This window comes from Electrona antarctica (assembly GCF_951216825.1).
Source record: "Electrona antarctica genome assembly, chromosome: 18".
Classification (NCBI taxonomy): domain Eukaryota; kingdom Metazoa; phylum Chordata; class Actinopteri; order Myctophiformes; family Myctophidae; genus Electrona; species Electrona antarctica.
Genome location: NC_136799.1, coordinates 14,635,294 through 14,650,293, shown reverse-complemented (window position 1 = coordinate 14,650,293; position 15,000 = coordinate 14,635,294). Strand labels below are relative to the sequence as shown.

Sequence of the window (15,000 nt, the reverse complement as noted above, 5' to 3'; positions counted from 1 at the left end):
CATTAGTGTTGTTAGGGCTCAGCCAGCGGTGTACAGGAGGTGATCGAGGTAAATGTACATTAGTGTTGTTAGGGTCAGCCAGCGCTGTACAGGAGGTGATCGAGGTAAATGTACATTAGTGTTGTTAGGGTCAGCCAGCGGTGTACAGGAGGTGATCGAGGTAAATGTACATTAGTGTTGTTAGGGTCAGCCAGCGCTGTACAGGAGGTGATCGAGGTAAATGTACATTAGTGTTGTTAGGGTCAGCCAGCGCTGTACAGGAGGTGATCGAGGTAAATGTACATTAGTGTTGTTAGGGTCAGCCAGCGCTGTACAGGAGGTGATGGAGGTAAATGTGTTGTTAGGGTCAGCCAGCGCTGTACAGGAGGTGATCGAGGTAAATGTACATTAGTGTTGTTAGGGTCAGCCAGCGCTGTACAGGAGGTGATCGAGGTAAATGTACATTAGTATTGTGAGGGTCAGCCAGCGGTGTACAGGAGGTGATTGTTATGGAAATAATATATGTCCATCCTGGTGAATGTATATCTTAGAAGTTTATTCAGAAGAACAGCAACAAGCAAACAACATCTACTAGTCTAGCAGGCTTAGCCTGCATCATTCCAACTTTCTCTCTCAGTACATCTCTCTCTCGTCGTCTCCATCCCACTAGCCTCCCCAGCTTCTCCGTAGGTCCTCTCTTATACCCCAGAAGCAGGTCCACACCTTCACAAAGGTACAATACAATACAGACGCCTTGGCTGTCGCCCCCCTCCTGAGACAGGAGGTGTGACATGGTCTTTTACATACAGCTTGATCAAAGGGTTGATTGGATTAAGACAGGCTTTCAGGCCAAGGTGTTGTTGCTCACAGACACGACCAGACAGACTAGCATGGAACAATATACTATATAGATTTGAGTTCATATTTCCCACAACATGATCGAGGTAAATGTACATTAATGTGGTGAGGGTCAGCCAGCGGTGTACAGGAGGTCATCGAGGAGGGGAGGTGAGCTGTTGTAACCCACTGACCTGCATGGTGTCAGTAAACAGAGTAGGTTTATGAGTCCTGTCTGTGTCATGTCTTACCCTGCAACTCTCTCTCTCTCTCCACACACACGCACGCACGTGTGAGTGTGTGTCTGTTTGCCACAGTCTACATTCTCTACAACTTATATTAGGAAGCAGGCTGTGGGGAATGGCGTAGACATGTGAGAGATGAGATACCGCGCTCTCTATGTGTGATGGGCCTACTCATGACCTCGCACCTCGTGACCGGGGTGCGAGAGCGAGAGAGAGAGAGAGAAAGAGAGAGAGAGAGATTTAGAACATGCAATATGTTGCATGTTCTAAACCAGTGCTTACTCAAACTATGTCATGTCAAAGACCCCCAAATCATATGTTAATATAAATGTATTTGGCCGCGAAACGCACATCTGATAAAAGTATTTTGTGCCCATTCAAGATTTTTTGTTGTTAAAATGTTTCAATTCTCCCCTCCCAAAGTTTCAAGATGTTTTGAAAATAGCAGATCAATAGGTTCTAGTATAGGGTTAACTAAAAAATGGATGCACCTGGGACGTATCCTCAGTGATGTATCCTGAGGTCAACGGGGTTTCGGGTCTCTCAACATCATTCCCCTCACTCAGGCGACCCAGTAGCTTATGTCCCAGTAGCTACCCTCAATCAGTCCCACTAGGGAAAAACCAGGGGCACACAATCCGTTGGAACTACTCCAGAACTACTCTGCCAGGGCTGGGAGGTACACTTCTGGCGCATGGAGGGACTAGGCTCTGTGGGATGTCTCCTGTCCGGGCCCCTCCTACGTCTCACCAGGTCCACTCCTGCTCTCACCAGGAGTAGAGCGAGGACCTGTGCGTTGCACCAGACAGTTCATTCAGGAGTGGTGGGCAATGGTTCCACAGGGTCATGGTGCTGCGGTTCCGCTTGCTGCTTGCATGGCCCTCCCAAAGGCCTCACGAGGGCTGTTGGGCTTCCTCCTCACGGAGGACACAGGCTGGGGCGCTAACCCATACTGCTCACCAGGGTTAAGTATATTAGGGTCAGTAAACTAGTTCAGCTGGGGACCCCTTGGAACCTCCTGAAGGACCCCTGGGGGTCCTTCAGGAGACCCCACTTTGATCACCACGGTTCTAATCATCCACATTTTGTATCTTGCCCTTGTGTCTCTCTCTCTCTCTCTCTCTCTCTCACACACACACACACACACACACACACACACACACACACACACACACACACACTCCGTCAGTCGGTCGGTCGGTTTCATCATCAAAGTGTGGTTGTAGTCATACATACTTTTTTTAAAACCCGCCTTGAAATGTCACCACTGTCTCTCAGATCAGATGTGCCTCGATAATAATTACACAAGATGTGTGATAGGCCTACTCATGTATTAAGACAGACAGAAAAGAGAGCGAGACAGGAGATATTGACAGCATAAAGCTGAGAGCGAGACATGATAGACAGACAGTATTTGGGAGACTGTAGGAAATCTGAGAATCAGTGTAGGAGAGACAGTGTGTTTTTTTTCTTTTTTCAAATACAAAATATTGTATTAAATGTGTATACGTCTCAATGCAGTGCTGTTGTGTTGTGTTGCACAGTTCCGTATATTGCAGTGCTGTGCATTGTGTAATGTGCATTTCAGTGACTCGATCCTCCCGGATATATTTCTGAGGAACCGCGAGGAGGTCATTGAGGTAGCTGGAGTCCGCCAAGCTATAGCAGCCTGTTTGACCTACATTCGGCACATGCCTGCCGCGTTATTTAGAGAGTGGAAGGTGCGCGTGTGTGTACAGTATGTGTGTGTGTGTGTGTGTGTGTGTGTGTGTGTGTGTGTGTGTGTGTGTGTGTGTGTGTGTGTGTGTGTGTGTGTGTGTGTGTGTGTGTGTGTGTGTGTGTGTGTGTGTGTGTGTGTGTGTGAGTGTGCATGGCATGCGCGTGGCCTGACACATACTCATAAAACACAGCAGCAGCACAGTGCGAGGTTGTTGTTTTGATGTGTTGCTATGGCCTGTTACTATGACTCAGCGGATTATGATGCACGTCACATACTGTAGTTACTTTGAGATAACGGTGCAGCTGCGCACGCCGCGGTCGGTCCTACTTTAGTACATGATTTATGGCGTGATTATCAGCGCGCCGCTGCAGCTTTACACAAACAATCCCCGTTTTAAAGAGAAACTCAATAGAAAGAAGCTTGAAGTTAGATCCTCTCACTTCTAAGTCTCATTCTTAAATGTCGTAGATAAAAAAGAGCCCCTTTACCTTGATGCAAATAAATAGATAGCGTGCGTGCGAGCGCGCGTCAGTGCGTGCGTGTGTGTTGTAAGCAGCATGTCTATGTGGAAGTCAGCACCCTGCTATTCTAATCACTTAGAATAGTTTCTCACACCTGAACACAGTTTTACTTTGGATTTAATTGTGCTTCATGCTCATGAGTCTTGCCCAAAAGATATTGGTCATCATGTCATAGTCATAGTTTGTATCTTGCAGTGTATGGGAGCTTTTGTTGATAAAATAATCATGCAGTCAGTACTACACAGTAAAATAGTGTTCATTTAAGTCTTGAGAGTGTATGCTATTACCAAATGGACCCGTAAGGGTCTGTCTGAGTTACACTAAATACAAACTGAAGGATTAAAAACCAGTGAGCCTGGTGCTGCATGGGTTGAAAGATGTATAGTATACGTTAAAAACATGTAAAGGGAATGTGATTTGGTGTGTCGCAGTGTTGACAAGGATATGATGTCATTGAGGTCACCCTTTGGTGAGACATACAGTATGCTGTAACTGTATAGCTCCTTATTATACAAACATCATGTTTTATCTTGCTCCCTCTACTTTTAAACCTAGGAGTTTGTCTGTCTGTCTGTCTGTCTGTCGGTCGGTCGGTCGGTCGGTCGGTCGGTCGGTCGGTCTGTCGGTCTGTCGGTCTGTCTGTCTGTCTGTCTGTCTGTCTGTCGTTGCATTGCGTTCTCTGACAGCATAACAAAACGAACCATGATTTACAGCCATCGAACGCAACGCAACGTCGGCAGTGGAGCACGATGCATTGATTAATAAGGGAACATTCCCTGCTTTGACGTTGACGCGATGCCTGATGGCTGCAGTGAAGCCCCGGCGTAATACTAATAATATTTTTTTGTCTCCACTCCTTTGGGGTATTTTTGTCACTGTACTTTTAGTATGTGGAATTTGTCATGTGCGTTTAGTTTACCCATCCAAACTATTAGGAACAGTGGGTGCCATTAATACTGCGCCTGCATGGGAACAGAAGAGGTTAAGTGTCTATGTGTGGGACACTTCCACACATAGACTGGACAGACCAGGAGACCTTCTGATTCCCAGACCCCTCTGTAACCATTCAGATATGGCCGCCCCTCCATGACTTTATATCTGTCTGTCTCTCTCTTAGAGTATATATGAATAGAGACGGCACCCGGAGGAAACCCTGAGGCGCAATGGACATAGTGGTCGAATTTGGTATTGCAGCGCTGGGCCAAGAACATGAACGCGCTGGTCCGTTGACTATCATTGCGCACGTTCATGATGACACGTGAACGCGGTTTCAGTGCAATGGCAGCGCGTTCATGAGTTTGGCCCAATCAATCCCAGAATGCACTCTGTTCCTAACGGGAAGGAGGAGTGAAATCGCCTCATGCGCTTCTGAGCAACTTAATGCAAGTGGATGGAAGGAGAACTCGTGTGCCGTCTCTATTCATATATACTCTAAGGTCTCTCTGTGGTTTGTGAGTCTGTCTCCCTGTCTATGAATTCATAGTTTCTGAAATTAGTTTGCTAATATGAAACTTCTTCAACATCTTCAAATGTCATCTGGCATCACTTGTGAGTCTTAATGGCACTGGCGGAGACATCAAAGCAGACACACAGTGAGGGACAGAGAAAGATAAATACATTTCACTTATTCAGTTAATCCAGAAAACAAGATTGAGTGAAATGAGAGAGAGATAAAGACCTGAAGAAAGAGAAAATGAAACGGAGGGATGAGAAGAGTCAGAACGGAGATATGGACTCCATGTTAAAGATGCACACAATTCAACATTGCTTGTAACGATGATTCTGATTGGACTGCTTTGAACTGGCTATTCTAATTGGATGGCTATGTAAAGCAATAGTGATTTGACTGCTACAGTATGGCTAATGGTAATTCTGAATTGAGAGCTTTTTATTATGTATTCTGATTTGACTGTTTAATAGCCACAATTCTAATTGGACAGCTTTGGATGTTTCTTAATGGCGATTGACTTGTTACACCGATTCCAATCAGAGATTCTGATTGGACACCTTTATGACAGCGACTCCAATTTGAAGTTTGTGAAAGTCATTCGATCAGGGTTGCCAACGAGACCTTGAGGCCCTGTCATATGCTCTCACCACCAAATTAAGAAAACATAATACAAGGGAAACGAAACACTACTAAGCTTTCTTTCAGCATGACCATTTTAGATTAGTTAGTTAGTTTCTTTCTAGACTTTCTAGTCTGTGTCTCATAGGAGGGCTGTGGGCAGTTCAGAAACCGTCCTCCAGTGACATCATCGATGGGGAATACAAGAAACTGCAGGCTTTCTAGTCCTGAAAAGTTGCAATGCGAAAATGGAAGATCTCCGTAAAACCAAAATGTTGAATTGTGGGTTTGAGCTCACATGCCCTTTTGATGTAAATCAAAAGGGGGGGTAACTACCTGTCAGTGGGGAGTGTTGGCTGGGAGGAGGAGTAGGACTAAGGCCCTATACGTCCTCTCTGGGGGGGGGGGTTAACTACCTGTCAGTGGGGAGTGTTGGCTGGGAGGAGGAGTAGGACTAAGGCCCTATACGTCCTCTCTGGGGGGGGGGGGGGGGGGGGGGGTAACTACCTGTCAGTGGGGAGTGTTGGCTGGGAGGAGGAGTAGGACTAAGGCCCTATACGTCCTCTCTGGGGGGGGGGGGGGGGGGGGGTAACTACCTGTCAGTGGGGAGTGTTGGCTGGGAGGAGGAGTAGGACTAAGGCCCTATACGTCCTATCTGTTATCTATTAAAATGAATAATAACCCAGCCAACTTAAGTTGTTTGACCTTGGCTGCAGCTTAGTGCTGTAGTGAAGTATAGTGTGCGTGTCTTAATTATGTTTGTATGTCAATGTGTTTTGTATGGTTGAGTGCACGTGCAAGTTGGTGCAACACACAATGCATATTTTCCTTCCCCCATCTTTCCTCTGTTTGTGTTATTACATAAATTAACGCCCGACTCGCTCACACTACAGCGCCACACGGAAGCATCAAAAGTAGCAGATCCACAACGCGACGCGTTTCGAGCTTGTAGAGCTGCTACTTTTGCTACCAATTGAATTTGAATCCTGAAAAGTATATGAGGTTTCCACCCGACAGAGACCATAGTTTTAACACAGTACACTCGTGGGAAACGAGAGGCTCCGTGACTCCAACTGAGTCATGTCATGAACATCATGGACACATGACTCCGTGCAGTTTCTGTACTTCTGCTTTCCCCCGCGCGGCAAACAGCATGTGGAATGCTTCTCTGAGAGAGCTGATGCTGAACCTCAACTCAGCACAGGTTATACATGTTAGGAATGTGTAGTGTGTGCACCACATGGGGACACACAGGGAGTATATAGTTTGGGGGTCCTTGCACGGGGAGACCTTGACGCGGAGCCTGGAGGACCAAACCGGGGACCCCGAGATTCCCAGACGGCCTGAACCACCGCCACACCTGTTCTAGTTCATGTGAGGCTGCAGGGTGCTTTTCTTTTTTTTAAAGTTTCGTAATGTTTCACCACTTTTCACTGTAATTTCCCTTCTCTCTTTTGTGCGTGCGTGTGCTTGTCTGTGTGCGTGTGCGCAGGACATCTGTGAGGACATCTCTGACCATGTGGAACAGATCCACGCTCTGTTGGAGACGGAGTTCTCCCTGAAGCTGCTGTCCTACTCTGTCAACATCATAGTAGACATCAGGTAGGTCTGTCAACATCATAGTAGACATCAGGTAGATCTCTGTCAACATCATAGTAGACATCAGGTAGATCTCTGTCAACATCATAGTAGACATCATGTAGGTCTCTGTCAACATCATAGTAGACATCAGGTAGGTCTCTGTCAACATCATAGTAGACATCAGGTAGATCTCTGTCAACATCATAGTAGACATCATGTAGGTCTCTGTCAACATCATAGTAGACATCATGTAGGTCTCTGTCAACATCATAGTAGACATCAGGTAGGTCTCTGTCAACATCATAGTAGACATCAGGTAGATCTCTGTCAACATCATAGTAGACATCAGGTAGATCTGTCAACATCATAGTAGACATCATGTAGGTCTCTGTCAACATCATAGTAGACATCAGGTAGGTCTCTGTCAGATCAGGTATAAATTAGGCACGTATTCAGTTGGGGACTGCCCATTCAGTTAACCTCTGAGATGGTATAGCTCGCTCTATAGATAGAAAAAAAGTATTTGCTTGGGTGGACTATCCCTTTAAGGGGAGATAACCAGAAGGGGGCGGTAATACAACCAATAAACTCCTACACCGGGTTCATAGACTCCACGAAGAAGAAGAAGAAGAACTACTACTACTAATGCCTGACTGTACCTGGTTACAGGACTGTGCAGCTGAGAGTGTCTGTTTGACTGTAATGCTTACAGGACTGTACAGCTGTTGTGGCACCAGCGGAGAGTGTCTGTTTGACTGTAATGCTTACAGGACTGTACAGCTGCTGTGGCACCAGCTGAGAGTGTCTGTTTGACTGTAATCATGGTTCCAGGACTGTGCAGATGTTGTGGCACCAGCTGAGAGTGTCTGTTTTACTGTAATGCTTACAGGACTGTGCAGCTGTTGTGGCACCAGCTGAGAGTGTCTGTCCTGGTGCTGAAGGAGAGACTCCTACAGGGACTGCAGGACACCAACGGAAACTACACCAGACAGACTGACATACTGCAGGCCTTCAGCCACGACCACCATCAACAGGTACGCACACAGACACACATGTGCAGGCATGCGCTCACATACATGCAAGTACACACACAGGCAAGCAGACACGCACACATAGGCATACGCACGCATGCACGTGTGCCGCACACACACACACACACACACACACACACACACACACACACACACACACACACACACACACACACACACACACACACACACACACACACACACACACACATGACCTCTGATTGTTTTACATTTTTTATCCCTCCCTCTCCCTCTCCCATTTGTATATGTATAATGTATATCGCCATGCCTTATTCCCTCTCTCTAACCCTCTCTATCTCCTCTTTCTCGCCAGACTCGTCTGGACGCTCTGACGGAGGTGGACGACTGTGGCCAGCTGACCATCCGTTGCAGCCAGGACTACTTCTCCCTGGACTGTGGCATCACAGCCTTTGAGCTCAGCGACTACAGCCCCAGTGACGAGCCCTGCAGCGACAGGGGAACGCAGCCAGCAGGCCTCTCCCTGGAGGCCGGCCTGGGGGAGCCAGAGGAGCAGGGGTCACTGCCAGAGCAAGGCCAGCAGCAGTGTCCAGGCCCAGGGTTCGATCTGGGAGAGGACAGGCTCCATCCGCACGGAGAGCTCCCTGAGCTCGTCCAGAACCTGGATCCACTCACCACCACCTCCACCGCAACCGACTCATTGAACCAATCCCAGACTTCACTGACCCTGCCTGCGATGCAATGCGGCGGGTCTGACCGCGCCGAGGGCTCCCTGTCGAAGCGGCCCCTGCAGGGAGGAGGGACTGTGAGCAGCGACGTTTCGCCCACGCAGCCCTCGCTGCCCAAAAGGGCCGCCGTGTTCTCAGACCGGGGATTAACGGCCGCGGTCGGAGCCGACGCGGGCCGGCGGCGACCCGGGAGAGGCAGCCCGGCCTCAGGGCTCCAGCTTCAGGCCGAGCTGAGCCGCAGCTCCCCTTCTCTGCTGGACGCTCCGGACCGCTCCCGGTTCTGGTTGGAGTTGGACTCTATGTACCCGGAGAACGTCTCGCAGTCCTACGAGAGCCTGCAGGTTTGGTGTTTGACATGGCTTACAAATGGCAGTTTATATGCAACATTAAAGGTCAACAGGTCAAAAACTAGGCTATGTTAGGGAGGGACTAGTGGAGAAGAGATCTGTGCTTGGTTGTGCTCGATGTTGCGCTCTGAAAATAGCAGATCTACTAGCTCAAAATGTGTCACGCTGCAACGCGTTGCAAGCTTGTAGATCTGTTATTTTTAGCATGCACCGACAAATGCACAAATGCCAAAATCGAACAAAATCTACTGTAGACTTAGTTGACTAAAATCGTATGATATTTATTAGACTAAAACTAGACTGACACTAAAACATTTCAGATGACAACAATATGACTTAACGTGTCATAAATTAAGATTCTTCCAAAAAAACGAAACTCCTGCCTCATCTCGGCAGGTCATGAACGACCGCAACCTCCAGAGCAGCCTCCTGAGCTCCAGAGAAACGGCAGGACAGGAGGGTAACACCACCAGGGCACCTCACCCAGCCCAGAGGGGCTCGTCTGGGGCCCGGACCACCACAGAGAGCCCTGAGCCTCTCCAGGCTGACCCGGCTTCTCCTCAGCACCACGTCTCAAGACAAACAGACAAGGCACACGCGTCACAGACACACAAGCACAACAGCGAGGAGGGCTCCTCGGACTCGTCTGTGCCCTCCCCCATGAGGGACGTGTTCCTTTCCTCCGACCAGGAGGCATCTGGGGAAGAGTCGTCGGACCCTCGACCCCCCCACGCCAAGCCTGCTGTCTGGATCGTTAAGCCCCGGGGCCCACAGGTATTTGCTTATTTATTTATTTTGTTTTTTGTCTTTAATTGGTGGGTTGTGGAGATACTGTTTGAGCTTTTTCAGCTATTTTAATTTATTGTATTATTAAATGTGCCAGTGATTTCTTTGTATATCTAAGTTATTTGTCATATCTGCCCTGTGCAATTTGTGATTACGAAGCCTAAAAGGCAAACAGAAATACAAATTGAAACGTTCCAATTATTTGTGTGACGATCATCAACTGAAATGTGTAATGGTGCCCTACTTCTGTCCTCTCCCTCTCCTCTCACCATGTTCTCCAGGATGGGAGCCAGCTGTCGACTCAGGCCAGCCCAGACAGAGAACACTGGTATGGGTCGGAGGAGTTCCTGGCGCTCCCTGCCCAGCTCCGCAAGACAGAGATGCTGGCCATGAAACTGGAGAGCCTGGCTCAGGCCATGCCGCTGGTTAGTGGAGAGATCACATCACTGGCGGGGGGTTTCCTCTCCCGGGTTTATCTTGGAATGACCATTTAAAGCACGTCCATCGCCCTGCCGGTCAGATTCAATCACACCAACAAGGCCATTCACTCTTTATTCTTTTGTCGTTGAAATGGGAGTTTGCATATCTGGTTTCAGCTAGTATGCAAATCCTCATAAGTTACACTGAACATTTTTTGCGGGTAAAAAAAAAAAGACGTAACATTATATCATCTCTGTCGGATAGAAACCTCATTATGTCCAAAACTGTTACTTTTCAGGATTCAAATTTACAAGCTCAGAATGTGTCACTTCGTGGCTGCGTATTTGTATAACTTGCATAACTGCTACTTTTGATACTTTTGTGTAATTTACAATATTACAGTAAAAAAACAAGCAAAAAACATATAAAAAGATACAATACTCAATCATTTACACTATGGGCTCTATCTTGCTTATCCTTATCCCTAAACATATTTGCCATTTTTTACTTTTTTTAAATTCTACATCGACACATTGAGAGCTTGTAGATCAGCTATTTTAACTATTTTATTTAAAATGGCAAATAAGTTTATGGGTAAGGGTTATAATGTGTAATTGTGTATGTCTTCATCTCTCCCAAATGTCAATAACGTCCTTGACACCTACTTCTCTCTCTCTCTCTCTCTCTCTCTCTCTCTCTCTCCACCCGTCCATCCAGAGGTCTGTTGGAGGTGGTATCATGCAGGACTCTGTACAGCAGGACGTGGATGACTGGGACCTGACAGAGCTCAACCCTGAGTGGGAGGACATGTCCTCTCCTCTTCCTCACCTGGTGAGTGTCCTCTCCTCTTCCTCACCCTGAGTGTCCTCTCCTCTTCCTCACCTGGTGAGTGTCCTCTCCTCTTCCTCACCTGGTGAGTGTCCTCTCCTCTTCCTCACCCTGAGTGTCCTCTCCTCTTCCTCACCTGGTGAGTGTCCTCTCCTCTTCCTCACCTGGTGAGTGTCCTCTCCTCTTCCTCACCCTGAGTGTCCTCTCCTCTTCCTCACCTGGTGAGTGTCCTCTCCTCTTCCTCACCTGGTGAGTGTCCTCTCCTCTTCCTCACCTGGTGAGTGTCCTCTCCTCTTCCTCACCTGGTGAGTGTCCTCTCCTCTTCCTCACCTGGTGAGTGTCCTCTCCTCTTCCTCACCTGGTGAGTGTCCTCTCCTCTTCCTCACCTGGTGAGTGTCCTGCTTTGCTAAATAATAGAGACGGTACCGGAATTCCCCTCCCATCCTCTTGCATGGAGCTCACCCAGCGCATGAGTCATTTTCACCCCTTCTTCCGGCTTGGAAAAGTGGTGGGCTCCGCCCATTTTGGGCCTATCTACGTCATAGAATGGGCCAGAGCCATCTAATAGAAGAGTTGCGATATATTGAGGGGACAGAAAACAGCCCGGTCACGTGGTTCATGTACATGGTTCATGTTCATGTACCCATAGACTCCAATGCATTCCGTAAACTTCCGGTTATCCCCATGCTCAATAGAAGTCTATGTAGAAGAGCCGCCATTGGACTAGCCCCATGAAGTGAATGGAGCTTGCATAACTCTATGGCTCTGGAATGGCAAGGACTATCTAAAGAGGACGGAGGAAGACCGTATGGTGGACTCCATGTTGCTCCCTGGAAGGAAAGAAACATGTGCAGTTGAGACCAGGAAGTTGTACATGACCACATTTGGGCATGTACTCTTTTAGTCCTTGCTTCCGTGCTGCTTCCCTACTTCCTTCACAGGTGTTACCGATGGCACTAATTAAGGCTCTGTTCCATTTAGTGTGCAGTGGTTCTCAACGTTTTTAATTTCAAGGACCCCATAACTCTGAGAGTGTACAAATGGAACCAAATGGACCCGTCCGTATTTACAGACCTGTACAGGGCCATTTGAAAAACACTCAAGGACACTTTGAGACCAACTAGTGTATCAGAGTGATTCCAGTGAGCCAACACGCACAATTTACAATTTAGGCATTTAGCAGACGCTCTTAATCCAGAGCGACTTACATTAAGCAAGAACAAAAAGCATGGGAATACATCACATATATAAAAAGCATGTATCAAGCTAAGAACGTAACTAGAACATATCTATATATTGACACTATACATATAAGCTATACATATATATTATACTATGCTGTACTGTTATTGTGCTGTCTACATGACATGCTATAAGTCTGTTTCAAATGCTATCTAAGTCTAAAAAGTGCTGTCTAAGGGGGTAGGGTAAGTGCTATGGGCCATGGTGGAGTCTGAAAAGGTGGGTTTTCAAACTACGGCGGAAGATCGGGAGTGATGCTGCAGTTCTGATTGCAACGGGAAGTGCATTCCACAGTTTTGGGGCCAGAAGGGAGAAGTGTTTGGGACGTGTGGAGCGTTGTCCTGGCGTTTTTAGTGAGGGTACTTCCAGCTTCCCTGCGTTGGCTGATCTGAGTGCGCGGGAGGGTTTGTAGGGTTCAATCATGCTTGCAAGATATGGGGGAGCCATACCTTTGGTTGCTTTAAATGCCAGCATCAGAGTTTTGTATTCTGTGCGGGCAGCGGCCGGGAGCCAGTGCAGGGAGCGGAGCAGGGGGGAGACATGTGAGAATTTTGGCTGGTTGAAGACCAAGCGAGCTGCGGCATTTTGGATCAGTTGGAGAGGCTTAAGTGCACATGCCGGTAGGCCAGTGAGGAGGGAGTTACAATAGTCAAGTTTTGATGCACAATAGCAGCACCCTGACTCTGTTTGACCAGAATGGAACAGAGCCTTTATTAGTAATAGTATCATCTGTAACACCTGTGAAGGAAGTAGGGAAGCAGCCCGGAAGTAGGAAGAGTTATTCTGTATGCATATAGAGCCCATTGCATTCAATTCAACGGAGCTTTCATGAACGCGCCGGGCCGAAAGCATGTGGACGAGCAACGCGAGTCGTGCGTGCGTGCGTGTGCGTCACGTACGCACCCATAGTGACGTAGTTAGCCCAGTGTCGCTCAAGCAATACCTACGATTGACCAGCATGTCCATTTGGCTTCAATGCTTCCTCTCGGTGGCCCGGCGCTTGTTGGCTCTACATGACTTTAGTTTTTTTTAGATCAGGTTTGTCATCGTTATGCCTTCTATCGTGGCCTTTCTTTCAAATAAACTAAAGCCGCTGTTGGTCCGGGTGGTGTTGCAGTCTATTGTTGCTGTATAACTCGCGTCTCTTCTTGTTAATACAAATACTCAGTGAGATCAGAAAGTATAGCTGCATCAGACAAACATTTATTTCTCCGTCACATAAACGTAAACTTGGTATTGTGCAAAAACAAAAAAGAGCCTGCGTGGTCAACAAACTGTGACGCTTCCCCGTCTGTGTGTCACATTCTATCTCCCAGCAGGGAGTCGCCTGTCTGTCATCAGGTGTCCTGCACCTAAAAATCATTGCTCAAAGGGGAGGGGAAACCTCTATTCAACCCATCAAATTATTAGCATAATTAAATAATCAAGAAAGTATACAATTCGTAAAGCAGGCATGAGAATAAATGCAAATAATCATGAATATAAAATGGCTCTAACACACTTCTTACGTCACCAGCTCCCCTTAAACCGAAACCGCTTCCTGGTCGGCCGCCTAAGCCCCACCTCCTCCAGCGACGTGGCGCCCTCATTGGACGAGAGCATCGAGTCCGGCCCGCTGAGCGACCTGCTGTCCGAGGACGACGAGGGCCGGAGCTCCTCCGGCGCGGACCGAGGCCGGGGGGCGGGGCACCATATCATGCGCATGCGGTTCTGCACGGCGCCTCCCGTGGACGGACGGGGAACTGCATCTCTGATTCAACAGCTACTAGAGGACATGCAGCAGCGGGACAGAGACCCTGACATCTGGAAGAAGATAGAGGTAGGGAGAGTTTATTTTTCTTGTACTTTTTCTTGTTTTCTGAAAAACACATGTTTCTATGTCTGTCATTTCATGTCATTGGCCCCGGACTCCAATCTCAAAATATGTAGTTCCAGGGACCCTCCCCAGAAGCAAAGATCTGAGTTAAAAACGTTCACTCTGAAAGAATATATATTCCAAATTTGCACCACATTTTCACGATTTAAAAAAAATAGCAGACCTACAAGCTCGTAGCGCGGCACTCAGTGCCACGCTATGAGCTTGTAGATCTGCTATTTTTCAATAGCTAAAGTATAACACAATGCTTAAAACACCAAAAGGGGTTCCCGCCCAGAATGGGTTAATCAAACATACATGTAAATGAAAAGACTGACAATAAACAAAACAAAACAAGACAATATACGTACAATACACACAAGGGGAGATATCTGCCTCTCTTCTCTATTGATGACCATAATACATAAGTACCTCAAACAGGTGCATCTGCTTCTACAGGTCCCTTTGCTCCCATTGGTTGCGGTCGCTTGGCTGGACAAAAATCCTCTCTCTTCATCCACTAACATTGGAAAAAAAAAAGAAAAGAAAATGAAAACAATCCACATGTTTCAGTTATGGTTTATCAATTAATGTAATCTCGGCCTCGGGTAAAAGCAACATCTCCAGTGCAGTATAGTGTCTGGGCATGCAGTAAGTTGTTTTTCCTCAAAAAGCAGGATATAATAGTGTTTCAATGTTTTAAAAGCATAAACAAGCCAGAATGATTGAGGATCCTGCTGGTTGCTAGGTCAGGGACCAACCATAAGGTAGACAATGGCTCAGTAAATTGTATAAAATGTACACTACATTTACTCTTAATCTAAAGTATATAA

The 15,000-nt window shown here is 47.3% G+C and overlaps 1 protein-coding gene across 1 annotated transcript in view; it reads left to right on the top strand.

The window, feature by feature from the left end:
- Positions 1 to 15,000, top strand: part of LOC306941788 (A-kinase anchor protein 6-like) — a gene marked incomplete at both ends in the record, with an annotated part of 60,015 nt that overhangs the window by 23,040 nt on the left and 21,975 nt on the right. The window contains 8 exons of the mRNA XM_079527431.1: positions 6,863 to 6,961; positions 7,336 to 7,364; positions 7,841 to 7,985; positions 8,317 to 9,030; positions 9,433 to 9,810; positions 10,104 to 10,247; positions 10,960 to 11,073; positions 13,829 to 14,131. Coding sequence (XP_079383557.1) covers positions 6,863 to 6,961; positions 7,336 to 7,364; positions 7,841 to 7,985; positions 8,317 to 9,030; positions 9,433 to 9,810; positions 10,104 to 10,247; positions 10,960 to 11,073; positions 13,829 to 14,131 — 1,926 coding nt within the window. The remainder of the gene's footprint in view (positions 1 to 6,862; positions 6,962 to 7,335; positions 7,365 to 7,840; positions 7,986 to 8,316; positions 9,031 to 9,432; positions 9,811 to 10,103; positions 10,248 to 10,959; positions 11,074 to 13,828; positions 14,132 to 15,000) is intronic.